The 25,731-nt window shown below is 28.6% G+C and overlaps 2 protein-coding genes across 2 annotated transcripts; both read left to right on the forward strand.

Annotated features, from left to right (window-relative positions):
* The first annotated feature begins 3,159 nt into the window (after nucleotides 1-3,159).
* On the forward strand, nucleotides 3,160-16,289 carry LOC123305112 (facilitated trehalose transporter Tret1-like). The gene is made up of 3 exons (XM_044886733.1): nucleotides 3,160-3,355; nucleotides 8,052-9,113; nucleotides 15,929-16,289. The coding sequence occupies exons 1-3, from the start codon at nucleotides 3,310-3,312 to the stop codon at nucleotides 16,234-16,236; spliced, it is 1,416 nt and encodes a 471-aa protein (XP_044742668.1). The 5' UTR covers nucleotides 3,160-3,309; the 3' UTR covers nucleotides 16,237-16,289.
* A 4,000-nt stretch (nucleotides 16,290-20,289) lies between these two features.
* LOC123293649 lies at nucleotides 20,290-22,446 on the forward strand. Its single transcript, XM_044874532.1, has 3 exons — nucleotides 20,290-20,459; nucleotides 21,350-21,708; nucleotides 22,420-22,446. The coding sequence occupies exons 1-3, from the start codon at nucleotides 20,360-20,362 to the stop codon at nucleotides 22,444-22,446; spliced, it is 486 nt and encodes a 161-aa protein (XP_044730467.1). The 5' UTR covers nucleotides 20,290-20,359.
* The last annotated feature ends 3,285 nt before the right edge of the window (nucleotides 22,447-25,731 follow it).

Raw genomic sequence — 25,731 nt, forward strand, 5'->3', positions numbered from 1 at the left:
CAATAATTTTGGTGGCGGGTTGGTGGAAGCGCAGATAACATTCCAAAATACTAATCATCACTACATACTATAAAAAAAAGTTGAATTTTTTCTTAATCACTCTATTTTTTTGTTGTTGTTGAACTTATAGAAATTATTTTCTACTATTTAATTCATATAGTTACAAAAGCTTGTAGCTTTTTAGTTTTTTTATTAATTATTTCTATCTAAATTCCATGTTTTTGGGGTTATGTTAAAGGGATAAAAATTTATATGTGAACTGAGTCAATGTTAAAAATGTATCTTTTATGATAGTGCCAAATTTCATCACCTCCTTTTCTGGCACTTTTATTGTAAATATTTAGTGTTTTAACAAATCATGAAAAGACAATAATCTCATCTATATAAAAAGCATTTATTGAAGGAAAAATGACCCTAGTGATAGAGCTCTACTGCTCACGATTTTTTTTCTTCATAAAAACGTTTGTCAGTCAAATTAAAAGATATCTAAATGATTCTTACACAATTTTTTTTAGTTTTATTAATATCCACTTAAAAAATTTTAGAATGAAGGTTCCAGGTTCTAGAATTCTAGAAAAACATATAATATTTATGCATATTATATGACCGATACCTTAAAAATTGCAATTTCGAAGGTTTCAGTTAACACACACCTCCTTTTTTTGAATGTTAGGCCAAATAATTTTTCCTAATTCCATGAGGGTCAAATTAATCCTTGATCTTCCAGTTACAAAAAACGAATATCAAACTATTTAAAGATTAAAAATTTTCCGGGATGTATGAAAGAGAGCAAGACTGCTTTATGTTATTAAACAAATTTATTTGGGAAAAGTTCGTCTTTTTAAAGAAATTTTTGAATATTTTGAAAATTGAAAAGTTTTTCAAATATTGATTGATATTCTTTTGTAATCGACACGCGAGATGTGAAATAATGTTACCGAGTGTGATAAAAAAGCAAGATAAAACTTATATTAATATTATATAAATTGTAATTAATATTCAGAGATTACGCACAAAATTTTAAAAGGTTCCCTAGTAGAGAAATTTCAAAAAATTTCAATAAATTATCTCATATGATCTACGGATTTTAATAAATATTTATGTTGTTAATTTTCATATATCAATGTTAATCATAAGACTAAAGATGTTATAGGCTGGGGACCCATCAGCAGTAATTGTCATTGATAAATATACCTTTAAAAAATGCTATGTGGTTTAATTATGCTTAGACTAACAAGTTTTTAATCTAATTTTCGTAGGTGGAACGTTCTGATCGTCCCTACAGACTTTAATTAGGTGAATGTATCACCAGGTGTCCCACGCCACTTCTTGCTGTTTTGTTAATCCATTTTTAAGGCAATTGAGAAATTAAAGAATCTGAAACACTGAATTAAATCACAGATATGTATCCAATAACTTGAAGATTGCGATTTTTTTTAATTTCCATGTAGTCGGGCAACGGACGTTCTATTTTATTCAGCGTCAGGCAAAACTACTTTTGGATTTTTTGTTCAAGTATCTTCCTAAAAAAATAACCCAAAATCAAATATCTGTCAAATTGAAGATTGTTGGGGTATAGGTACTTTTCAATACGCGTAAAAGAAAACCCTTACAAGAAAAATTAACCCACACACGAATTTCTAAAAGTGTATTAATCAACGATAATTTTATGCAGATGGGCACCGTAATTATTATTAATAAAAAAATCAATAAAAATTAACCTTCGTATTTAATTTAACAAATTATCGTTACCGGCTATTTTTATAATTTTCACTCTTTTATCGATTTTAATGAGATTTTAGTAGGTTTATAGACGTTGTTTCTTTAATTTATGAAAAAGTGAAATACTTTCCTGAAAGCATTTTTTTTTTCTTTGCTGACATGGAGATTTTCAGGGAAGTTCAAGAATTTTATTTATGGGTATTACACCAAAAAAATGAATTATTGGCAAACTAGCAAAATTGCAAATTTGCTATTAGTTGTCTTGGGATCGAATAGTCAGTACAGTTTCCAAACTGTGAGGATACTTTTTTAATGTCAAGATAAACACTATGTAAATTTTTGAGACAAAGAAAAAAGCATCGATATCCTAGTCTCTGCATAGATAAAGCTCAATATATTCATACTGCTTGAAGCCATGTATAAAGTTTAACATAACATATCCATAAATTTAACTTTTTTATATTCAATAATATGATGGATTAATGAAAATGAAAATCATTGAACCGACCAAATTGAAATTTATAGAAAATATTCCAACGCTTATTCAATTTTCCAACGCTTCCACCGATTTGTTTTTTTCGTGTCCATAACGGCAAAATATAATGATAGGTAACATATTAGGGCTTGTATTAAGGCTTTAAGCAGGAAGTGAAACATGATCCTCTAATACTTTAAGGGAATAGTATATTAAGCAAAAGTTGTCAAAGGTGGTTACATATAGGAATACTTGATGGTTAAATGAGATGTAAGGTTAAAAAAGTTTCCCTTAAGGTGAAATTTAAAAAAATAATTTACTCCCTTAAGGTGAACCCCACGCTTTTTCTTCCTTTTACTTTAATTAATTACACAGGTGTGTTTTTAGTTTGTTAAAGTATTATTTATTTATAAAAAATTCAGTATAAATATGGTGGGATGTATATATTTTCAGATATTGTAATCGGTAATTCTGAAAATCCTGATCAGGATAATCAAATAAACTTGTTAAATTGTTACATTGTCAACGGTCCTTGATAAGTATGCCCAATTTCGACGTTTTGAAGGGGGTCTAAATCATGTTCAAAGTTTCCGTTACACACTAACATACAAACATGCGTATGACGCTAATAAAAGTAATAAACGCTAATAAATCTTCTTGATTGAAGAGCATGGTATAATTTTAACTTAATATAAATGATTATTTATTGAAAATCTATTTTAAACGAAGGATAAAAAATACAAAAGGATACAAAATTATACACTAATTAATGAAAATAGTATTTAATAAAATAAAAATACATAATTATAATTATAATTATTGTGTTTGATATTCTGACATTTTGAGATAACTTTTTAAGCAAATTAATATGTTACAAAAGATAAAATAAATAAAATTTAAATCCTTATAATACCATATAGTATATGACGGGTCCGATCATAAATAGTTCTACTTAGTATTATTAATATTTCACTGTCGTGTTGACTAGACAACTTAGTACATCACGCTTAGTTCAAATTAGTAGCTAAGTGAAAATTTTTAATTTGTCAGTGTACGATTTTATTGTATCTAAGTGTTTTGTATTGTTTTAAAGTGGATAAAAATTAATTATTATGGCAAGTGGTAGCCGTAATTGGCAATATTTAGCATGTGTTTCAGGTGAGTGATTTATTTAAATAAGTTTAGATAATTGTTTTCATTAAAAATGCGATGTGATCTTATCTGTGTTATCGATTTCAAGTGACCTAAAATAGACGTCTTTTTTTTTTTTTTTTTATTTAAGGACGTACATTCATGAGAGACTTTTATTAAAATATATAACAGAATTGATTTAAAATATTTAACACCAACAATACTATTATCGATTTAATTTCGTTATTAATTTTAAGTTTAAAAAGTGACAAAAAGCCAGGTTTAACATGGAACTAAATGGAAAATATATTCGATATTTCTTAAAAATCATATCGATAACTATACTTAAAACTTTTGCCAGTTAAAAATTATTTAAACTTTTAACAGAATTTAAATTTTTTTTCAATTTGCTATTAATTCAAAATTTATATACTGTTTCCCCCAGAGAAGGTACATAGCAAAACAGATTGGTGAATGAACCTCCTTAATGATATCAAAAGTGGAAAGTGTTTGTGACTTTCATATTAAAAAGCGATAATTTGTACCGAATTGTAATTTTCTTTCGAAATTGAGGGGCAGATTTTCTTAAAGTTTTATTGGTCAGTTTGTTCGTGATATCTAATATAAAATTTCTTCATTGCATTAAAAATTTTACTTCACTTTTCATAACAAAAATTTACGAAAAGGGTATCGTAAATGTGAGCACTGGCCGTTTAAGTTTTGCAGTGAAAAATCAGCTTATTACTATTAATTAGCAAAATAAAACATAAAAATTAAAAAAAAAAATTTTAGCCACTTTCATACTTACCATAAACATAAATTTACCATTTCCCAAATATCTAACAACTCAAAGCCGTAGAAATTTTTTGTTTGTTTAATAAGATAGTTTTATTGGGTTTGTTCTATCAAATTGGAAATGGTTCTTTTGAATTACTTAAAGGTAGAAAATCGTAACTTTCAGAATTATTTTAAGCACTTTATTTATATTTTAAGATCCAAAACGCTTAGGTGTAAAATTAGTTAAATTAAGGTGTTCATGGAAATGAATTAATGAATTTTAAAACTATCAATTTATCAGAAAGTAATATAATTTTAAAATTTTGATTTTTCATAAAAAAAACACGTCTTTATACAATTATACTGATATTTTTATTTTTATACCATTTATATTTTATGAAAATAGATGTTGGAATTAAATTTAGTTTTCCCATGCAACGAACATTTTTTATCACTCTTTGCCATCATGTAATTATAACAGTGATTAAAATAAAAACAAATTTGTGAATAAAAAATAATGTATGAGATTAAAGCTGTATTTTCCTTAAACTCATAAGAAACGACGGAAAACCTAAAATCTTTTTCATACACAGTACAAAAAGTGTATGACTTAATACCACAACGTAAAAAAAGGACATATTTTCTCGAAACTTAAACACATTCGAGGGACATGCTCCTGAAATTCTAAAACTTCTGAAAATTTCTTAAAAAATAATATCGAATTTAAAACTGATTTTTATTGACCTTTTCATTTAAATTATTTTTTGTTTCGGACTGATAGTTATAAATTGAACTAAGATCAATTTTTGTTATTTATTTCATCATTAAGTCCGAAACTAAATATGGAAAATGTTTTTTTTTTATTTGCTTTTATTTATTATTTATTAGAAGCATATTTGATCCTATATTAATTGGAATTTTGTTGCCCAGAATTGATTATCTATATAGATTCAGGCGCGTCTACTAAAGAAAGAGACGCCATCCTTCTTAATACAAAAGCCTCTTATTTTACTTAAGTTACTGAAGACGTCAGAAGTATTTACTTATGAGGCGTCAGTGTCAAATAAATACATTATCAATATTAGATCATTTTGTGTCTCGCAGCTTTTAGATTAGAAATTTTTTTGGGGTATTCAGTATTATTTTAAAATCCGTTCTACAATTTAGCGTGTATACCGTTATCGTAAAAACAACAGAATGTATATACAGTTTACTTATAGACAGTAAAAATCAGAGGGTATACATTATAGTTCAAAACACAGGGTATACGTTGTATAGCGCCGTATATAATTCATGGGAAACTTTTTTTTGTTATTATTGGCCAAAATAGTACCATATGCACTGAGCTACGTTTGACAATGAGAGAAAAAACAGTAAAACAGTATATTTCACAGTTTCTGTTGTATTTAACGCAAAAACCCCAAAGTATTTACTTAAGTGGTACACTTTTCGTATTATTGGTACGTCTTTGGTAGTGAATCTATTATATGTCAGTTGCCCGATAATCTTGAAGATGAGAGCTAGATCGTAGAGTTTGATACAGGAATAAGGAAGATATCGCATGGACAGGAAAAAACAGGCTGGATAAATAATATATAATACTGTTACTCAATAGAGTCCCGATTTTCGAAACTCAACTGTAGTATTCTAAATAAATAAACTCTCGTGGAAGATTAGCCAAATCAGTTCTATTCCACTGCTGGAAGATTAAATTTAAATTCCTTTCTTGAAAGGAAGGAAACAGAAAAAGGTTATTTTTAACACTATTAAGAACTTACACACTAATGCAGCTTTTGATTTCAAACCGGTTTTTGCAACAACTTGATTTGTCAATAAAAAAAAACAACTAATTTCAATCGTGTGTGTACGGCCTTAGGAAATTTATCTCAAAAAACAGACTTACGTATTTTTTTTATTTTAGTGTCAAATTTATGGGATATTTTAGTATTAGTAGATTAAAATCATTAAAAAAATCACACATACGCACTCACAACATGTGGCAAATTAAAATTATAAGCGCAATCAGACCTTAATCATTCTAAAAAAACTGGCAAATTTTGATAACCTTACTTGCATGTGAAAATTTATTTCCGCGAACTAAAATTATAATCTTTAACAGTCAAAAGGTTTTCAAATTTTAATTCATGCAGAACAATTGACACTAATTTTAGTATGCCCAATAATTGATCCGGAAATGCGATAATCACAGCATTATTACAATATATTAATTATTTACACTGTTGTTCAATAAAATTGAACCAATCTGAGACATATATTATCAACAAAGAACTACTATTTTTAATTTGATAATTTTGATACATATACTTCCAATCAAATTGGACTATATGTAAACACGAGGAAAGCGACTTGCAAATATATGTAAACAAAATAAATATAGTGGAGTCCTTGGGAAATTAAATTAAATTTGTCTTAAATAATTATAGTCAAACTGTTGTTTGTTATATTTATAGTCAAATGATACCAAATTTGGCACATTACCCATAAAAATGTAAAAGTGGACTTGATATCATAACAAAATTTTGAAGTTAGATTAAAATGGATTAAAAACGAAGAGGTTATTAGCACTCAAGGATTGTTGCCCGTCTCTTTCTTGCAAAACAGAGTTTTATATGTAATCTCTATAGCGATATCGTGCAATGACGTCAGTAGTCTATATCTTCCACTTTGCTCAATTAAAAGTATTAAACGTTCATATTTTGTATACTTCTAAAGATTTTTAAAAACTTAAATTTTCTGTCCGAGCAGTAACAATTCTTCACCTGAATTGACAAAAAATTTTGCAATGATTTAGGATTGACAAAGACCCAGCGTACGAAATTGTAAACAAACAAAAAGATTTTGCATGCATATTGTGCAAATAAAATTTAGCTATTTATAAGTTTATCATTAATAAATTTTTATGAGTTTTTGATATGCATAATTATGTAATTAATTATAAATTTATAAATATTGATAAATATTATAAATTATTAATGTCGATTGATTTTGATGGTTTTTACGAGTCATTACGCGCCTGCTTCGCTAGACATTCCTACTTTCCAAAATTATCATGCATTTTGACCTCAATCTGATTTTATATATTCTAAGAAACGAGATAAAATCTTATGTAATAAAAGGGAAGGGCTTTCCAGAAACTTTATGCACCCTTACATGGGAGGCAAGATGGAAGGTCAGAAATTGTCAAAATTATCCTTACGTAATTAATGAATGGTTCCTTAGATAGACAAATACGGTTAATTTCGCTTTTATATTATTAGTAAGGATTATTTATATTTTTTAAATGATGTTCGAAGTTTATTGTAATATCCGTCTGATAACAGTCAAATCGGATAATAGTCTTACGTCAGTCTGATTGTTTTCATTGATGCACTTATTCATAAATAATTTTTTTTAATTAATTTTTTAAATACAGTGTGAGCCTCAAAATTGAGAAAAGATTATCTTTGTTTATTGACCAAAACCAACAAAAATTTTTATATTATTGATTGAAAGAGATGTAAAATTCAATTTGGCAAATTGTTTTCTGTCATTTTTTAGTAATTAATTTTTGATCGTTATAATCTCATTCTCATGTAAAGATCATTCAAACTAAAATGAGTTCGAATAAGTGAAATTACTTGTGCTAAATACACAGGGGTGACAAAGACAACCCGTGATGGGCAGCATAATGGCTTGTATTTAGGAACAGAATTAATAAGTAATCATGCAAGTACTATCTTCTCGAATTAATATTCCGCATGTAACCTTTCTGTATCGCATCCAAGGTTCCAATAGCACGCTACTTCAATACATCAAGGTAACTTCCTCAAACTGCTTCTGAGTCAAACATTTCCTAATCGAAAATACATTTCTTTTATCTACTCAAAAACAAATGAATTTTACAAGGGAAATCTTAATTTAAAATTTGTTTTCTGATTTTTTACAGGAAATCTAGCAACAACATGTATTGGACAAGTGTTTACATGGTCATCCTCAGCTTTACAAAAATTAAAAGGTGATAATTGGGAAGAAACAAGTCCTTTATCACATCCAGTCACAGTCGAACAAGAATCATGGATTGGTTCATTAGTACAAGTTGGTGCAATATTTGGTCCAATATTATCATTCATTTTAGTGGATAAAATTGGACGCAAGAAAACTTTAATTGCCACAGCTATTCCATATATTTTAAGTTGGATTCTTTTAGCAACAACCAAATCAGTTATTCAAATATATTGCGCACGGATCATTGCGGGTTTAAGTGTTGGTGCAGTTTTCGCTACGTTACCCGCATACATTGGGGAAATTTCGGATAAGGAAATTCGTGGGGCAATGGGATCTTTCTTACAATTATTTTTAACATTAGGTTTTATGGTTTCATTTACCGTCGGACCATATGTATCGTTTATAAATTTCGCAATAATTTCAACAGTTGTACCAGTATTATTCTTAATAATCTTTCCATTTATGCCAGAATCACCATACTATTTTCTAAAGCATAATGATGAGAAAAAAGCAGGAGAATCATTAATAAAATTACGGGGGAAACCCGATTCGGATATTCAGACAGAGCTTTTTGAAATGAAAGCGTATGTTGAAGCTTCGAAACAACGTAAAGGCCAGTTTACGGATTTGATTAAAGAAAAAGCGATACGAAAATCAATGATTATTGCAATTGGATTATTGGCTTTCCAACAATTATGTGGAATGAACGCTGTTTTGGCTTATACCGAAGATATTTTTAAGGCTGCAAATGGAGATTTACCATCGGAAATTAATACAATAATTATTGGTGCTGTGCAAGTTGTAAGCAGTTGTTTTGTTCCATTAATTGTAGATCGTCTAGGACGTAAATTATTGTTACAAATATCTGGTGTTGCAATGGCTATTGGTTTATTATTTTTGGGATTGTTTTTCTTATTTATGGATCGGTTAAATATGGATGTTTCGGCTGTACAATTTTTACCAATAACGTCTTTGGTTTTCTACGTAATTGCATTCTGTTTCGGTAAGTTTCCCAATTATTTCAAATTAACAATTACACAGGCATGCAACAAATTTTTTGGATGTTAGCGATATTTTTGATAAATTAAATGTTTATTAAGGTACTGAATGGAAGAGTGATATCCATTTGCTTCTATCACGTAAATTTTCTTTCAAAACTCATTTGAAAAGCTAAAAATCGAAAATTTTATTAATTGATTATAGTAAGAATGATACCTCTCACGCCTTAATGACTCACAAGAAGACTTCGAGGTCTGGCAAATTGTCAGGTTACCTTTTTTGTCTTTGAAACAAGTTTACTTTTTTTGGCGTAAAATTTTCTTCTTCTTTTTGATACACTTCTGAGCGAGTTTTCGCTTTTCATGTTCTATTTCCCGCATGGGTTATCACAAACTAATAAGGTATCGTTAATTTATTGGTATAGGATCAACTGAGAATTTTTAAGATTGTGAGATTCCCTTTTGGGTCAGCAGCTTCCCCATTATCCCCCTCAATTCCTCGAATTTTCTATTTTTAGCAAGACTTCAATGGAGAAAAATCTACAGGAATCTGCAGTTCTATCCAGTTTTTTAGTTGGAATCCTGCTTTATTAGTATACCTGTAGAATGTAGAATAGCTCTTATTAGTTATTATTGAAGACCTTTAAATTATTCAAACTGCCAAATATTATAGGCCTTTGAGTTATCGCGTACGCAAATAACAGGATAGCCAAATGGATTTCTGAAAACCAAAACATTAGATCATACTTGTGCGTATATTTTGAAACTACATTCCGTATATCCAGCCAATGCAAATTGGGCTAACTAAACGATAAAATATAGATGAAAACTGTTAGTGTACGAAATTTAAGCACCCTATGTACAATTAATTTACTTTTGTGCCATAGTTTGAGAAAAAATTACTATGAATAAAATCGAAACTCAAGTGTATTACCTAATCTTCACGAATTAGTAAGGATTACGGGCACGTATTATCGGAATAAATCGCTGATTTTAGTACAAATATAATTTTTTTTGCATTGACAAATAATAATGATTAAATTAATTAATTGATTATATTACTAGAAAATTGTTGTAAAAAATAAAGGGTTTTGAGTTAAGAGTGTCCGCAATTTAAACCTTACTTATACAAGTAGATTTTTTTTCTTATCGGATATGGTATGTCATGGTATTTTGGGGATAGTTCATGCCAATCAAATGACAACCGCAGCTTCGCAAGAGAGCACTCTAGGACATAGATTGGATTCGATATGCGATGTTTGTGCTTATTAAGAAAACTAGGTCGTATCTCACATTATTATTAAAATGTGAGATACGACCTCGTATTGTCTGTATAATCGAATTAAGGATAGGTATAAGTCAATTAAAATCACGTATTACATAATAAGCAGCTGAAACTGAACCCTCAGTTTTGTAAAAAAAAGTTTAAAGATAATTTGCGGCCATTGTTTAACATTACTTGAGACGTTGTACGATGATTTTCTCATTATGTATTATAATCATTTCGCACTGTCCAGCGAAACTGCGAAAATGCTGCTAATAACTCACAAAACGTCACGAAATAGCTTACCAATAAATATTATACAAATTATTTAATTTAAATCTCCAGTTTGGACACTCTTAATGGAAAATCCTTTATAAAAATTTCATTTAGCCGAAAACAAAAGAAAAAGTTTAATCTATAAATATGAATTGTAATATCCTATTATTAGACGTATTTAAAAAGAAATTAGTATGGATTATCAGATAAGCAAATTTATAGGAAGATAAAATTATTTTTTTTTAATTTTGGATTTTCAGTACAAATTCCGATTATCTTCCTGTGTTAATTTACTTATACTATTGCTAAATATGGCAAATGATTTATTATCCCATAATATAAAGTTACACAACGAATTTTTTGTTTTAAAATTATAGAAAAATAAAGGCTTAATAAAGATTACTATCCAAAAGCCGTTATTATTTTCAAGGCTTTTAGAGTAATAAACATAATTTGGCTACAAATTTATGAATATGTTTTTTAAATTAATGGCTGAGAAATAACAAATTTTTAAATTAAAATAAGTATTAAAAGAAAATTTTTCATTTTGCTAATCCTTTCTAACTGAACGGTTTAATGTTTGGTAGTCTAACCTGATCAACTCGAGATCGAATCTTGGTGACAAATGGCGATATCTTTTCCCGTGCACAGATTTTTCCCATGCATTTCTCCGATCAAAGTATTGATAAAATTTTTTAATTTGTCACAAAAAATTCAATGCCAGAAATTTTTTGTTAATTAAAGGTATTAGTTTATTACAGGTACTTAACTGTTTTAATTAGTTTTTGATATAATGCAAAAAAAAAAAAAATTCAATGCGTAATTATTCAATTTTCCACCAGTCTAAACATTCTTGTAGACATTTTAAAACCGATAACATTTTTGATTAATCACCGATGATAAACGAATGTTTAAAAAATTGTTGATTAATTAATAATGAAGGTACCTAATTAAACTAGTTTTAATTAATTTTATAGAATTATTACATGGATAAAGTAGTCATTTTTTTCCCCACTTCACATCGACTAATCTATATTTGTACACGTTTTTGAAACAATGTATTTAATTTATTGTAGAGAATTTAAGATAATATGTTTATTACATTCACATTCATTAAATCCGTACAAACTAGAATATTACAAAATCTAATTTTCATAATTTAATATTAAAAACCAATAAAAACTTGTAAAAGCAAAAAATTTTCTTGGTAATTTTGAAAAATGGAATTATTTTTGTAAACAAGTAAGATTATTACTACAGATTTGATTCTCAAAATGTTCTGTAAAATAATAAAAAATAGAATACAATACTTTTATTATTCTTCGATACTTAGCTTAGGTTCGGTTAAATTGGCTGTCTTGGAGTGGGACACCCTTAGACCATAAGGGCTGTTGTGATACCGTCCACAACTCCATGAACTATTGGGAGCTGTTTAATAACAGGAGGTAGGAGTGCTTTGGCGTCAACGGACTTCAGATCGGAAAGTTCTAAAAAGAAAGCCTGATTTAAGCGAGGCCATCTCCACATGGCAAGAGCTGGACAGTAACAGAGAAGATAAAAAAAACGTTATGTCCTTCTCCCTATTGCCTCAGCTCTTGAAATAATTGGCCTGACTCCTAGCCCTAGGTATCTTGTAATAGCCGTTACGATTTTACTTATAGAGAATTGAGGCGAGATAAGATTTTCGGAATGCCTACGATTGTACTCCGACCATATTCATCTTGCAGTACCCCAAGTATATTGCTCCCTCCATCTAAGATAGACCTTTCTTAATATTTTCTCATTCAGGCTTGCAGTTCCCAAAAGGAACTGCCGGATACCTATGAAGGTTTGTGTCCACACCACTTCTTCTTCGATAGTTGGTAGTTACATACAAGATGATCGAACATATAAAAACAGAACATCATCAAATGGTAGATAACGTCAAAATAATGACAATTTCTCAATACACTTATAGCCGGGAAAGCGTCTTTTTCTAGATAGAAAGTTTGATATTTTGGCAGAAAAAGGATATTTTTGTGAATATTGGCAAAATGTTTACTTAAAAAAGTTAGATATTTGACTGAATGAGCTTAGAATTCTTTATTATTTAAAACTTACCGCGATATGTTACGCATGATATATCATCACCTTGTTTCGAGTCGAATGCTCCATACTTGGGGCATTGTGTTCCAAACTTTCAATCTTCTAAGCAGTCGTTTTGGAAATATTCACAATAATATGCTTTCTTTTCTAAAATTTCAACACTCTGGGTCTAGAAAAGCACGCTTTTCCGGCTATAAGTGTATTGAGAAACTGTCATTATTTTAGCATTACCTATACTATACAATTTAATTATACTTAATTAAAAAATTCAATTGATAATAAAAATTGTAAAAAAATTATAAAAATTTACCTTTAATAATAATTGATAAAACATTTTGCTTATAATTTTAAGGGTTCCGTAGCCAAATGACAAAATAGGAACCCTTTTAACTCACCATGGCTATTTATGTTTCAAAAATTTGAAAACCTTATTACATTGCCATATAAGAATTTTAATAAATTAGTATCGTTTAATACTGGTAAAGCGATTTCAAAGAAGAATAACAATTTTTTTCAAATGGCTTTTTTCCCAGATAAACCCCTCTTAGTTCAATGTGATTAGATATCAGTGGCGGATTTAGAGATTTGCCGCCCGTAGGCTATTCAATTTTTGCCGCCTCTAAATTTTGATATCTTAGTTCACAATCATATCAATTATCTATCAATAAAAACTTTATGATTTGTGCTCCATTATCCTCATTACATCAACTTTTCCCGTATGGTTAGTATCATCGAGAACTATGGTACCGTGTTAGATCCTTGATTATTTTTACAGCAAAGAATTATCAAAAAACAATATTTTATGCAAAAAATATCTCAAACATGTACCAATTTTAAAGTAAGTTAAGGTATGTGTTAAAACTATACAATACTTATGTAATAGGAATAAAGCTTACACAAAAAATCTAGATTTGGCGAACGTTGATAAATATTTATTATTACACTTACAGTTACAAAACAACACAATAAATATATCCTTTCTTAATTATTTGTTAGTATTATAATTCAAGTCAAATTATAAAAGCATTACAATACTATTTTGCGACACTTTGAATTCGCAAAATCATTTATTATATCGTCGTACGAAATCTTGTTTATTAGCTCTGACTCTATGCACAAGAGAGCTAAAGCGTTTAGCTTTTCTTGACTTAAAGTCGATCGGAGGTAGTTCTTTACTCTCTTCAAGCAAGAGAAGCTTCTTTCACCTGAACAATTTGTCGCTGGTGTACAAAGAGCCATACGAAGTACTATATCCAAGTTTGGATAAATGCTTCCTGATCTCGCAGGAATAAAGACAGACTTTTTAATGATCCAGAAATTGGTTTTATTGAAATTCTTTCAGATGAAAGGTAGCTTTGAAAGTGTACGCATTCCTGAACTAAGTCTGTTTCTTTTTATCGCCACGCTATATCTGTCTTACTTACTCTCGAACTCAATACCACAACGCAACGTATTTATACATCAGGACACCGCTTCGGCTGACGTAGTAACCCGATCGCGCTACACTTGTGCTATCCATTCAGCCAGACAATCTTGCTGAGTGGTCATGTCGTTTGTTTTGGCGTTACAACACAAATACGACTACGCAACTGCATGCCTTAGGCGCGAAGCGCGTAGATATGCTCGACTCTTGCCTAAAAATCTAAATCCGATGTTTTCTCACATTAAACCGTGTCTAACAAATACGATGTACATGTATATTATTTAAAAAGCAACTTATCAAAAAGAAAAATAATCGCTGAGCTCATAAAAATTATTTGTATTTTCTAAAAAAGTTGGCTTTGTGAAAAAGTTAACAAATGTAAACATTCAATTTAAATAATTCGTGTACGACATAAGCGCTTAAGGCATGATCATTTGGATTTTCCAAACTTTTTCTTACTACAAATAAAATAATTAACTGATAAAATGTATCCATTTTCTAATCCGCAAATTGTCTAACTTCATATTTAGTAGAGGGAATTTTTTTATTGTCATGTTGCAATCGTTCAAATATCAGTTATTCGATTGATTTAAACAAAAAGACTATACTTATTCTGAATCTCTATAAGATATCGAACTAGTTTTTTATTTAATAAAAATTAGTCAGTATTTTTTACGCATAAAGAAATAACTTTCTGGAATAGAATTTGACAATTTGCAAACTTGCTGCAGCAATCATGATTAGACCATCGATATTGTATCAAGATTGAATTGTGTAAGGAGATCTCATAATTATTAGGTACACGGAGAAAAAATTATAGTAATTATCAGTGAAGAAAATATGTAAAAATAACTAAATTTCGACTATAATATGGAATCGCTATTGCGATATTCTAAAAATTCATGATCATTACATTATAATCAAAAGCGTTTAGCAATTGTTTATGCAGAGATTTTGAGATATTTATTATTTAGCACTGTATATAGGACTATATTTCGGTTTTTGTTGAATATTTTAATTCCTCTATAATTTTTGAAATTCGTATTTTGTGTGTGTATTATAATTTTTTCTAAATTTTGTCAATCGAAATAAAAAATTTATGAACTAAATTTGCCGCCCCTTAAAATTTGCCGCCCTAGGCTCCAGCCTACTCAGCCTGCTGGTAAATCCGCCACTGTTAGATATTCAGAAAACCATGCCATTAGATGATATTCAGAAAATTTTTTGACAATAATTGGTACTGAATGAAGGCTTTCGGCCAAAATGATTTCTTTCACGGTTCGTTAAGTAAGGGCGTAAGAGGATTCGCTGAAGCTTTTGGAGCACTAATTTTTAAGGACACCACTTCGAGCTTTGACTTTTTGTTGGCCACGAGTCGACGTTAAATTTACTGTCGTTGTAGAATGTCTCCTTGATGAAACAGCTTGCATCCATTAATTTTTCCCTGAACTGCTAGATTCGATGACATTTAAGGTGGTAATATTTGCTGGTCCACTCTGTATATAAATATTTTTAAGACGTATTAATTAATTAGTTAATTAATATAAAAAACAAATTATACCTTTGTTTGTATAATTATGTTTGTTTGACTTGTAAAATACGTCAAAACATTCTTACATTAGTACCTATATAAAAGCACATATGTAAAATAATATTTACGGTTTGATAATTGGTATATTGACCGAAACTTGTCACATATTGTTTAAATATATTAAAAGTAATTTAAATAAAAATAAGTTAAAGTTATTAAAATAAACAAATTTTTTTTCTAGGTTTTGGATCTGTACCTTGGGTTATAGTATCCGAAATATTTCCATCACATATTAAAAGTCTTGCATCAACTGTTCTGGCATCAATTTGTTGGATTATTGGATTTTTGGTTATCAAATTTTTCCCATTATTGTTAGATACAATGGGTAAAGATTATGGTTTTTGGCTATTTGGCGTATTATCATTTATGGGTGCAATTTTTACAACGATTTTATTACCAGAAACGAAAGGAAAATCCTTACAAGAAATTCAAGAACTCTTGGAAAATGGTTTAAGTTTACCAGAAAAACCTCAAATTGAGAAAGCCTAAAAGTATTGTAGTTTTTGTTTTTCAACTGTGATGAAAGTGTTTTTGAAAAATGATTTATGCCAAAAAGACTTGAAAAAATTTGTTACATCATTTTAATTAATTCAAAAAGACCATATTTTCAGGCTTTTTTAATACAAAATATCCAAAATTCGAATTCCTTGTATTTTTTTAATTGTTATGCAAAACTTTAAAGTTACAAAATTATGTTAGAGCTTTTTTAATTAAGTTTTTGGCCGTTTTAACGCCTAGGTTTTCAGGCTTTTTTAATGCCTGTATTATCGAGCTTTTTTAATGCTCATTTATTAAGGGCTTTTTGATGCCTTTATTTTAGGGCTTTTTTAATATCTCTATTTTAAGGCTTTTTTAATGCCTCTATTTTAATGTTTTTTTAATGCCTCTATTTTAAGGATTTTTTAATGCCTCTATTTTAAGGCTTTTTTAATGCCTATTCTAACTTGCAACAAAGTTCTGAACTTTACAATTTTGTTAAATCGAATCTATTTAAGAAGTATTATTTGTCTTTTTTCTAAAATATTTTCACGACAGCCAAAAATGTTGAAGGTCTGCTTTAATTACTTTGACGTACAAAGCTAAACACGTTTATAATTTCGTATATTACGAAATTTAAATTTTAATATTTAAGCTCACAAATATTATATATTATAGAAATTTAAGTAACTTGTTAAGTAGATTTTGCAAAAGTGGGTATTTTGAAGTTTTTTTGACAGTAATCTTTCAAAGATCAAATTCCTACATCAATTTTTATATATAAGTAACCTAGAATTTTTTTGAAATGCTATTTTTGGGTTAAAATTGTCATCTGTAGGTATTTTTTGTCGCTGATGTCAGATTACACGGATTCTGTTACGTATTCCGAAAATCGTCTCTTCTTATTTCGAAATAAGCTTTTCAAACAGAATTAAAGAGTAGAAAAATGCACACTAGTTGCCCAAATTAGAAAAATGGCGATTGAATTAATTCCATAATCCAATTGATACTGATATAATTATTGTGTTACTGATAAATCGTTTATAAATGTTTGATAAGGCAAACACATTTTGCAAAATCTACTTTATCTCCGTTTTTTTCACGTCGAAACGTTTTATAAAAGAACGTTCAACTATTGCTTTACAATTCTATTCCAGAGAAACAAAGAAATTTACCTCTGATCATCTGTTATGCTGATGAAAGAAAGTATCACTACGTTGTTACCTTGCATAACGGAACGTATTAGTTTTAAAGAATATTTCATAATCATGGTGTAAGAAAAAGGTAAAGGTTGCTCGCCTCGATAGTTTTTATGAGACTAGAAATACAATTGGTCATATTGAACAGTTAGCCAATGTACCAAGCAATTTAACCCGTCTACTCAGGTAAAATCGAGGCAGTAAACATTTGCTCGCGTACCGAGCATACCTTACGTTTTTCTTACACCACGAGCATTAATAAAATGAAGGAATGAAAATTTTTCCAATTTTTTTATTGGTCTGATATCAATGTTATTGTTTTATTATATTTAAAACAGATAAAATACAAACCGTGATAAATAAGAACCAATATTCCTGTTTTTAAAAATATCCAAATAGCCTTGAAAATGAAAATTTTACGATGAATTATGAAACAGTAGGTACGAGTGATAGAAAATCATTAGCAAAGCGTAAAGTAATATTTGAACGTAGGTAGCAAATTTTTTTACGTATATATAGATATTAATTCCGAATTAAGTTGATTTCGTGCCATATTTGTTTTGTCGGCCCGAACTAATGTTTTTATACACACCGATCAAATAAAATCATTGTTAAACAAATCGTTTTGGCTTTTTTTAATAAAGATTTTCTATATGTACAGATAAAAAAAAAAGCGTTTTTAAGTAATGAAAAATATTTTATATCAAAGCAATTTAAATCTCTATTTATTCAACAAAAGCAGAAGGCAATTTGTTCGATGCCATCACACACATCAAATATTTTGTTTTTAAACAAAACTGTTTGTTTTGTTTTAACTAATATTTATCATAGTGCGTGATAGTGTGCGTCATAGTGCTTGATAGTTCCTATTAAATACCCACAAGTAAAAAACAAAGCATCTGTACTCAAAACGTTGTTTTGTCCAACAACGTTTTTGCAGCATGAGTGTGGTTTGTAGCATTTTCGGGCCTTAATTTACAATTTTTAATTTTTATTTTATTTTAATAACTTTCAGAAACTATACTCTTAATGAAAACTAAAACGTATTTTAAGATGTCACTATTTTTGATAAAATTAAAACTCTAGTTTATTTATAAATTAAAATGTATTTTAACTGGTCACTATATTTTATAATAAAAATGTATTTTGAAATGTCACTATTTTTGTTTAAAATTTTAAATGTATTTTAAAGTGTTACATGTTACTAGTTTTGTTTAGAAATTTAAAATGTATTTTAAAATGTCACTATTTTTATTTAAAATTTAAAACGTATTCTAAATTGTCACTATTTTTTATATAAGTAAATTAATGTATTTTAAAATTATTTTCCATTTTTATTTAAAATTCAAATGTTATTTTTTTAAACTTTTTTAATTATAAAAATTTTTTTAAATAAATTATTTATTTTCTGAGGTAAAACTTTTATAAACCCCTTTGTAGTTTTTGGAGTAAGTACTTGAAATTCTGAAATAAAATTTTAAGGATTAACAAGAGTTTTCGCACCAACTCGATTGATTGACGGCTATTTTATAAGCACACGGCTTCGTAAATCCAAGAGGGAAAAATTTAAGCCTGTGTTAAATTTTTTGTTAAAAGTGAGTTAAAAGTACCTACTCACTTAATTGTTAAATAAAATTAGATCGAGAAGCGCAAAGATTCGATTTTTGTACTTTTTGGGTCAAAATTACCCTATGTAAGAAGTTTCATCAGATTTCGAAAAACAAATTTTTTCTTTCAAAACTTTAATGTCTGAAATGATACCTAAAACATGTTACCTTAAATCGCAGAAGGAACGAAATCACGAATAATTAAAGTGTATAATTTTAAATTACCAGAGAGCAAATCGACAGCTTTACTAGCACGCATCCGCCCTCAGTTGCGAGAAGTACTTAATCACTTCCGAAGTTCAATAAGAGAATAAATATCAGAAATTCAACCGTCTGTAAATAAACTCTCAGAAACGTTGCCAGTTTTCGTACTAACAAAACAAAGAATAAACATTTTCGAACGACACGAATATTTTATTGATGTTGCGGAAAGTTTCTTTAATTAATATAGACTAGTAGTGCCATTGTTCCCAGTGATGGATTTAGGCCTAGGCCCGTGAGGCCCGGGCCTATAGTTGTTATAAAAAATTTTCGATAGAAAATATTATAATCCAATTCAATAATCTACTTCTCAATCTGTGTGGGTAAGATGTTAATTTTTTAATCGGTCAATGATATTCTTTATCGAGTAATGTTCTTTACTTTCTGTTCCTTTGGTGAGATTAATCTCAAGTGTATGAAGCATTTTGAAATTATTTAATCCAAATGACTTCTCAATTTGTTTTTAGTGTGAAATAAAAATACCAAAGATTTGTATGTCCTTGATTAAAAAAAAGTATGGAGACAAAGAAATAAGTATTGAAAAGTATTGGTTTTCTAGTCAATCTAATACTTTTTAATACTTTTTTCTTTGTCTCAATATTTTCCTTTATTCAGGGTTATTGAATATCGTTATAATTTTCATTTAAAAGTGCCAGGAAAAAGAAATTTTCAAATTGATTAATATTAAAGGAAATATGAATTATTTATCTGTTTAAAGTTTACATATATATTTATCTGTCTTGTTTATCAGTAATATTTAAAAAATTATATTACAATAAATTAAGTTACTTTAAAATAAAAAACTAGATCAAAATTGATGAAATTTATTCTATCAAAAAGGGCGGCGCATCGAACCGGGCCTAGGGCGGCAGCAAGCCTAAATCCGTCACTGATTGTTCCTCTGAATAAATCCAGGCTAACTGGATCCTGTTTATAATATTGGTTTCTACGTAAATTATTTTAAAATAATCTAAACAAGTTACTATAAATTTTAAAATCTTTTCGTCAACGTCTTACTGTATTGGTGAAAATTATTGATATCGTGAAAAAGTTGGAAATTGGGGGGAAATGGGTAGTTTGAAATCGATCGCAAATTTACGTGGGTTACAAAGTATTAACCACATTTACTTAAAGCCGTACATTCAAGGTTTTTTTGAAACTGGTCAAGGTATCAAATTTGTTTTATATATTCTTTGTGTAAAAGCTTTCTGCAAATTTCGATTTTTGTGTTTCAATGACTTTTTTGCCTTCCATATATTTTAAAAGAAATGCATTAACATAAAAAAATCTATTAAAAAAGGTAAATCATTTTGATTTTTCCTTTTTTAACTATCAATAAACAGCTATTTATCTGAAAATTTCGGACAGTTTTTCTTGTAGAATTAAAAAACTTAACAGAACCTCTCCTGTGAACTCCGTGTTAATAATCCTAATTACTTTAAGTATATCTGGGAGTTAGAGATGGTGGGAATACGAAAACTGAAAAGTTAGGAATGTAATTGTCAAATTTCTATTAACCTTGTCGCAGTCGGTTTAAAATTTTACTTTGAGTACATTTTATAACACTTCGCAAAGTGAGTGCGCAAAGTTCTTACATAAATGTAAAGTAAGTTGTCTATCGCAAAAGACTAATCATGTGCAATATTATAAAACGTGAAATGAGCGATTATTCAAAAGAATTGCTGCATTGTTTAAAGACCGATCTATAAACGATAGATCGAATAGAACACTTGTTTTTTCGGATTGATTGTGGTTATACAAAGATAAAATATATTTGTTATTTATTTTATGGGTTTGGTTATTAATCATTTTGTCCGAAACAAAACTGAATCGTACCTTTAAAATGAAAAGGTCTTTGATTCGAGACTCTTAGTATGGCGGAACTCATTTCTCTGATTTTCACTTCAAGAAATGTTCAAACTTGAGGGAAATTTTAACTATATTTTAGAAATGTTTTTTGAAGGAACAATTGATGTAAATTACGTTAGGATCAGTCCCGTTCAAGTTTTCGGGTTGAGGACCGATTTTAAAACAAATTAAACAAAAAATTTATTTAAGGAAATGCTCAAAAAATAAGCTCAACAAGCTATAATCAATGCCAGAGTCCACCACCAGAACAAGCAGCAGCCTCATCATCCGCAAATGAATCAAATAACAGTACGAAAAAAGAAATTGTGGAAATAACAGATTATCTAACAAAAACAATCGTTCCGAATATGTATGAAAAGAAATCAGATTTTGATTATACATATAAAGGATTTTATCAAACACCAGAGTATTATTACCATCATAAATACAGTTTTTATGATGCGCTAGCATTTGTTGAAAAATATAAATCTGAGCGAATTAAAATTAATGAAAATATTGATGATCAAGTCTCTTCAACTGTTGCTTTGGATGCTGCCAAAGATATTAAGGTATTGAAAACATTTAAAATTAACTGAATTGATAATATGGGGTTAAAAGAATCGAACAATTTTTGATGATTTTAGAATTTCATATATAGGAAATTATCAATATAAAAAATCCGCTGGAAAATATACACAGTTGAAATATGGCAGATCAGTCGGGAATGGGAAGTATTGAACATTCATTTTTTTAAGAATTGGGAATAGAGAATCGGATTAAGTTATTTTATAACAGATGAAGAATTCTCACTTTACAAATAAAAAAGTGAAGTTGGTTTTTAAAAATCTTTACTAGTATGCAAGATATGAGCTTTTAAAATTCCTAATTAAACAAAGCGGAAACTTTTAGCAAAACTTTGTTTTGCTAAAAGGAGATGGGTAACCTTTGAATGCGGTCTTTGATTGCTTATAACTTATTTTTAATCAATTTTAATTTCACTTTCAAATTTTTTCATGGTATTAAGTCTAGTTTTACATTTGTATGGGTAATTTGGCCAATTCAACATCAGAATTATCCCCTATTGTACAATTTTGAAGATTTTATTTAAATTTACTTTGATTCGCAAGCATAATTTCAATATCTTGGATATGTCGGGAAACCCTCATTCTTCATGAAAAACTGATATTTTCGGGTGGCTTTCTCTCAACTTCGTAACACGCACTCAGAAAAGTCTATTGAAATATTTATAAAATATAATTTTCTCTTTTGAATTTTTTTAGGATGAAATTAAAAATGTTTTGCCATAAAACTAACATTGCGTTAAATACGTTATGATTTAATTTTTTAAGAATTAAGTAATGTTTAAAAAAATTGTGTTGTGTTAAATAAATATTAAAAGTGATAATATCAAACTAAACTTGTGTTTTTTTTTCCTTTGAAATTTCTAGATGCTTTCCCCAGTATTATTACTTGCCACAACAACCTTCGAGTGAAGAAGAAAACAGTCAAATATAAATGAATGATATGTGGAGTTAATTTTGAATATTTTTTTGGAAAAAATAATAAATTATGACAGTGTCTGTACAAAATATTTTTGAGATAGAGTAATTATTATTATTATTACCTAAAATATTGGTAAATTTTAATTTTCTCTTTTTCAGTAATAATTTTAATGATATGTCAATTATCAAAATGTACCCCGTGTATCATATTTATTTTAACAAATTTATAATAGATATAATGATTGTAAAATTTGTAAGTTTCCTTTTTTTGGACTGTACTTATATCAAAATGGGCAAACAAAAACAAAATACAAATTCAAATAATAACTTAACTTTTCGCAATAATTTTTGAATACTGGCGTGTTTTGCGGCAGTAACATAACGATGATAATCGATAACGATAATAATAATTATCAAAAATGGGTTTATTAAATTATTATTTTCGGTTTGTTTTATTTTAGTTTTTCACGTTCTAGAAAACTCAAAAACACAACATAAACTCTGCCCTTTAGTGGAAAATCGCCTCTAGAGTTTTTCTGAAACACAACAGCTAGCCCCGTGGTGAAAGAGACTTTGAAACTTGAAGTTATAATCTTGAAAAAAGTTAACAGAAAAAATTATCAAATTTTGACCTTCAAGCTTTCTAACGAAAATTCGATCTTTCGAGCGGAAATTATTCATCGAGCAATAAATGTTTGGCATAAATCGTTTCAAGTCTTTAAGTGGAGGGCAGTCAATTTGGCGAGTCTAGTTCTTGGCATTTTATCCCCAGTAATTATTATCCATATAAAAAGTACCTAAATAAATCTGAAACATCTTATACAATACAATATACATTATACATACACAGGGTATATAAAAATATAAATCATTTAATAATTTTAATCCTTACCAGGCGAGCTATTTTATTATTAATATTTTATTACTATACAGGCGCCTAAATATAATTGTCCTTTTTGACAATATTATTGGCCTTTTTAATTAGATATTTGCAAAATATTTTTGTGAAACTACCCCCTCAGGTAAATATTTAAGTGACTATAAAACTGGGTAACACAAGATTAACATACTTAGTTTTATCGTTATCACTTACTTCAAAGTGTTCGCCCAGTGCACAGTGCTAGTGTTAAATTTTAATTTTTTTGGATAGTTACTGGAACATCGAGCCTTGGCTGTACATTTATCTAAATCTAAAGCTAGTTGGTCCAGGAATTATACAAAAATTCGAAATTTCAACGAAAATTGATTTTCAAATTATACGAAATAGGTGAACTTGCTTCATGGATGTTTATTTTTAAAAAATCATCACTGGAGTAAGTTTGTCCATTTTTTATAATTCCTCAAAAATTTAAGGGGTTTGTCCTCCTGCAATATTATCAAAATGTTTTGGTTTATATGCACGGTAAGAATATATAATCTTCTAGTGAAATAATGTGTAACTTTTAACTATACCGTACCACTCAACTGTTTATCATACAATATTATAGTGTACAAAGATTTGTTTCAATTGCTTTTGATAAAATTATCTCTTCTCTTAAAATACTCTAACTAAGGTCGTTTCTGTTCAACAAAAAGTTGATTATCGCGTTAATATATCTCAGCAATTTCACGGTCAGCAATTCAGTATTACTTTTTTTTAACTCAGAATCAGAAAAAATATATCAACGAACCGCTAATTTAATAATCTGACACTTGGTCCTTTTTCTAGAATTAAAAAACTTGTTAAAACATAAAAAGTTTGTCTCAAGCTAGAAACGGTCAATCGATTTCAAATTTGTATGGTAGTTGTGTTACAATATCCTTAATAAGTATACAAAAATTTAGAATTTTCTGACACTATGCATGCCCATAGCGAGACAACAGCTTTAAGTGTTAAGTTTTAATTCTTCATTCAATTAAAATTATTATTCTTTAGAGTTTTCTGCCTTAAATGTGATTTTGAAGACGATTTAAAGCTGAAACTCTGGAGGTTAATGATTTTTGACAACTTCGTCGTATAATTTTATTTAGTGTCGTTTGGGACTTTAGGGCATTGTGATGCGACTTTTCATATTACGTATCACAGTCCCTAAATTTCTCAATTTGGCATGTTAATGACTACAATAGGGAAAAATATCGAACCCGGAATATTCTCATCTCTAATATTAAAAATATTTTGTATGCATACTATGGATTTCTTTGATGCAAACCGGTCCAAAATAATTGAATCTTGAAAGCATGGACTTTGGTGGTTTTTACGGTTTCATCAGGCATCTACGAGATTAATAACTATGCAGAGATTTTAGAGCAACTCTTAACGAAAGAATAAGCCCTTAATTTTCGCAAAATTTACATAACTCTATATAAAGATACTATTAAAAGAGCTTAAATTTGAGACCAGAATGATTTTCCTGCGAATCATATAATCCGAGAAAATAAAAGACGAAAAACGCAATACTTTCGCGATAAAACCGTTTTTTTCTCGTAAAGTTTCGTATATTAATTAATCTCATTTTTATTTCTTTTTAAGCTCCTCTATTTTCGTGTTTTTATCAAAATGCCTTTCCGTTTGTTTGTTTTTTTAAACAACTTCCTACATACTGATTTTTTCCAAAATATGTTTTCGTAAAAACTACCATTTTTCTCCTAATTATCTCGTTGAAAAATCAGACAGAATAATTATAAAAAATTTTAAACTCTTTTGCTTGTACTACAATAACAATCGAAACTACAGTGGGAAGGTCTTTTACTCTTTTATATTATCCTAGTGGGAAGGTTTCCGTTGTTATACGCTGTATTATGAAAGTAGTGACACCTAATGTTATGTCCGGCGACTGTTATCATTCAAAACACATTTTCATCTTCTCCACCAAATAGTTGTACCGAGAAATGAATATAGATAGTACTACTAGTGTTTATTGAATCTGAACTAAATTTCTTGATTGCGATTTGAATTTTAACTTATTAAAACTTGTAAAGTTTTTTTTTTATGGAAATAACAAAATTATTGGAAAGTACGCAAATTATGACCAAACACTTGTGACTGAAATCGATTTTCATAACTTAAAAATAATAAATATGCTTTGATTTTATTATACCGAAAAAATTACC

Source organism: Chrysoperla carnea, chromosome 1 (assembly GCF_905475395.1).
Source record: "Chrysoperla carnea chromosome 1, inChrCarn1.1, whole genome shotgun sequence".
Taxonomy (NCBI): domain Eukaryota; kingdom Metazoa; phylum Arthropoda; class Insecta; order Neuroptera; family Chrysopidae; genus Chrysoperla; species Chrysoperla carnea.

Excerpts from the sequence above, each read along its gene's own strand:
- LOC123305112 (XM_044886733.1), top strand. The coding sequence starts at position 3,310 with ATGGCAAGTGGTAGCCGTAATTGGCAATATTTAGCATGTGTTTCAG. Across the intron at positions 3,356-8,051 it reads ATATTTAGCATGTGTTTCAG|GAAATCTAGCAACAACATGT; the intron begins GTGAGTGATTTA and ends GATTTTTTACAG. Across the intron at positions 9,114-15,928 it reads CGTAATTGCATTCTGTTTCG|GTTTTGGATCTGTACCTTGG; the intron begins GTAAGTTTCCCA and ends TTTTTTTTCTAG.
- LOC123293649 (XM_044874532.1), top strand. The coding sequence starts at position 20,360 with ATGGGTAGTTTGAAATCGATCGCAAATTTACGTGGGTTACAAAGTATT. Across the intron at positions 20,460-21,349 it reads TTTTTTTGAAACTGGTCAAG|GAAATGCTCAAAAAATAAGC; the intron begins GTATCAAATTTG and ends AATTTATTTAAG. Across the intron at positions 21,709-22,419 it reads ATGCTGCCAAAGATATTAAG|GATGAAATTAAAAATGTTTT; the intron begins GTATTGAAAACA and ends GAATTTTTTTAG.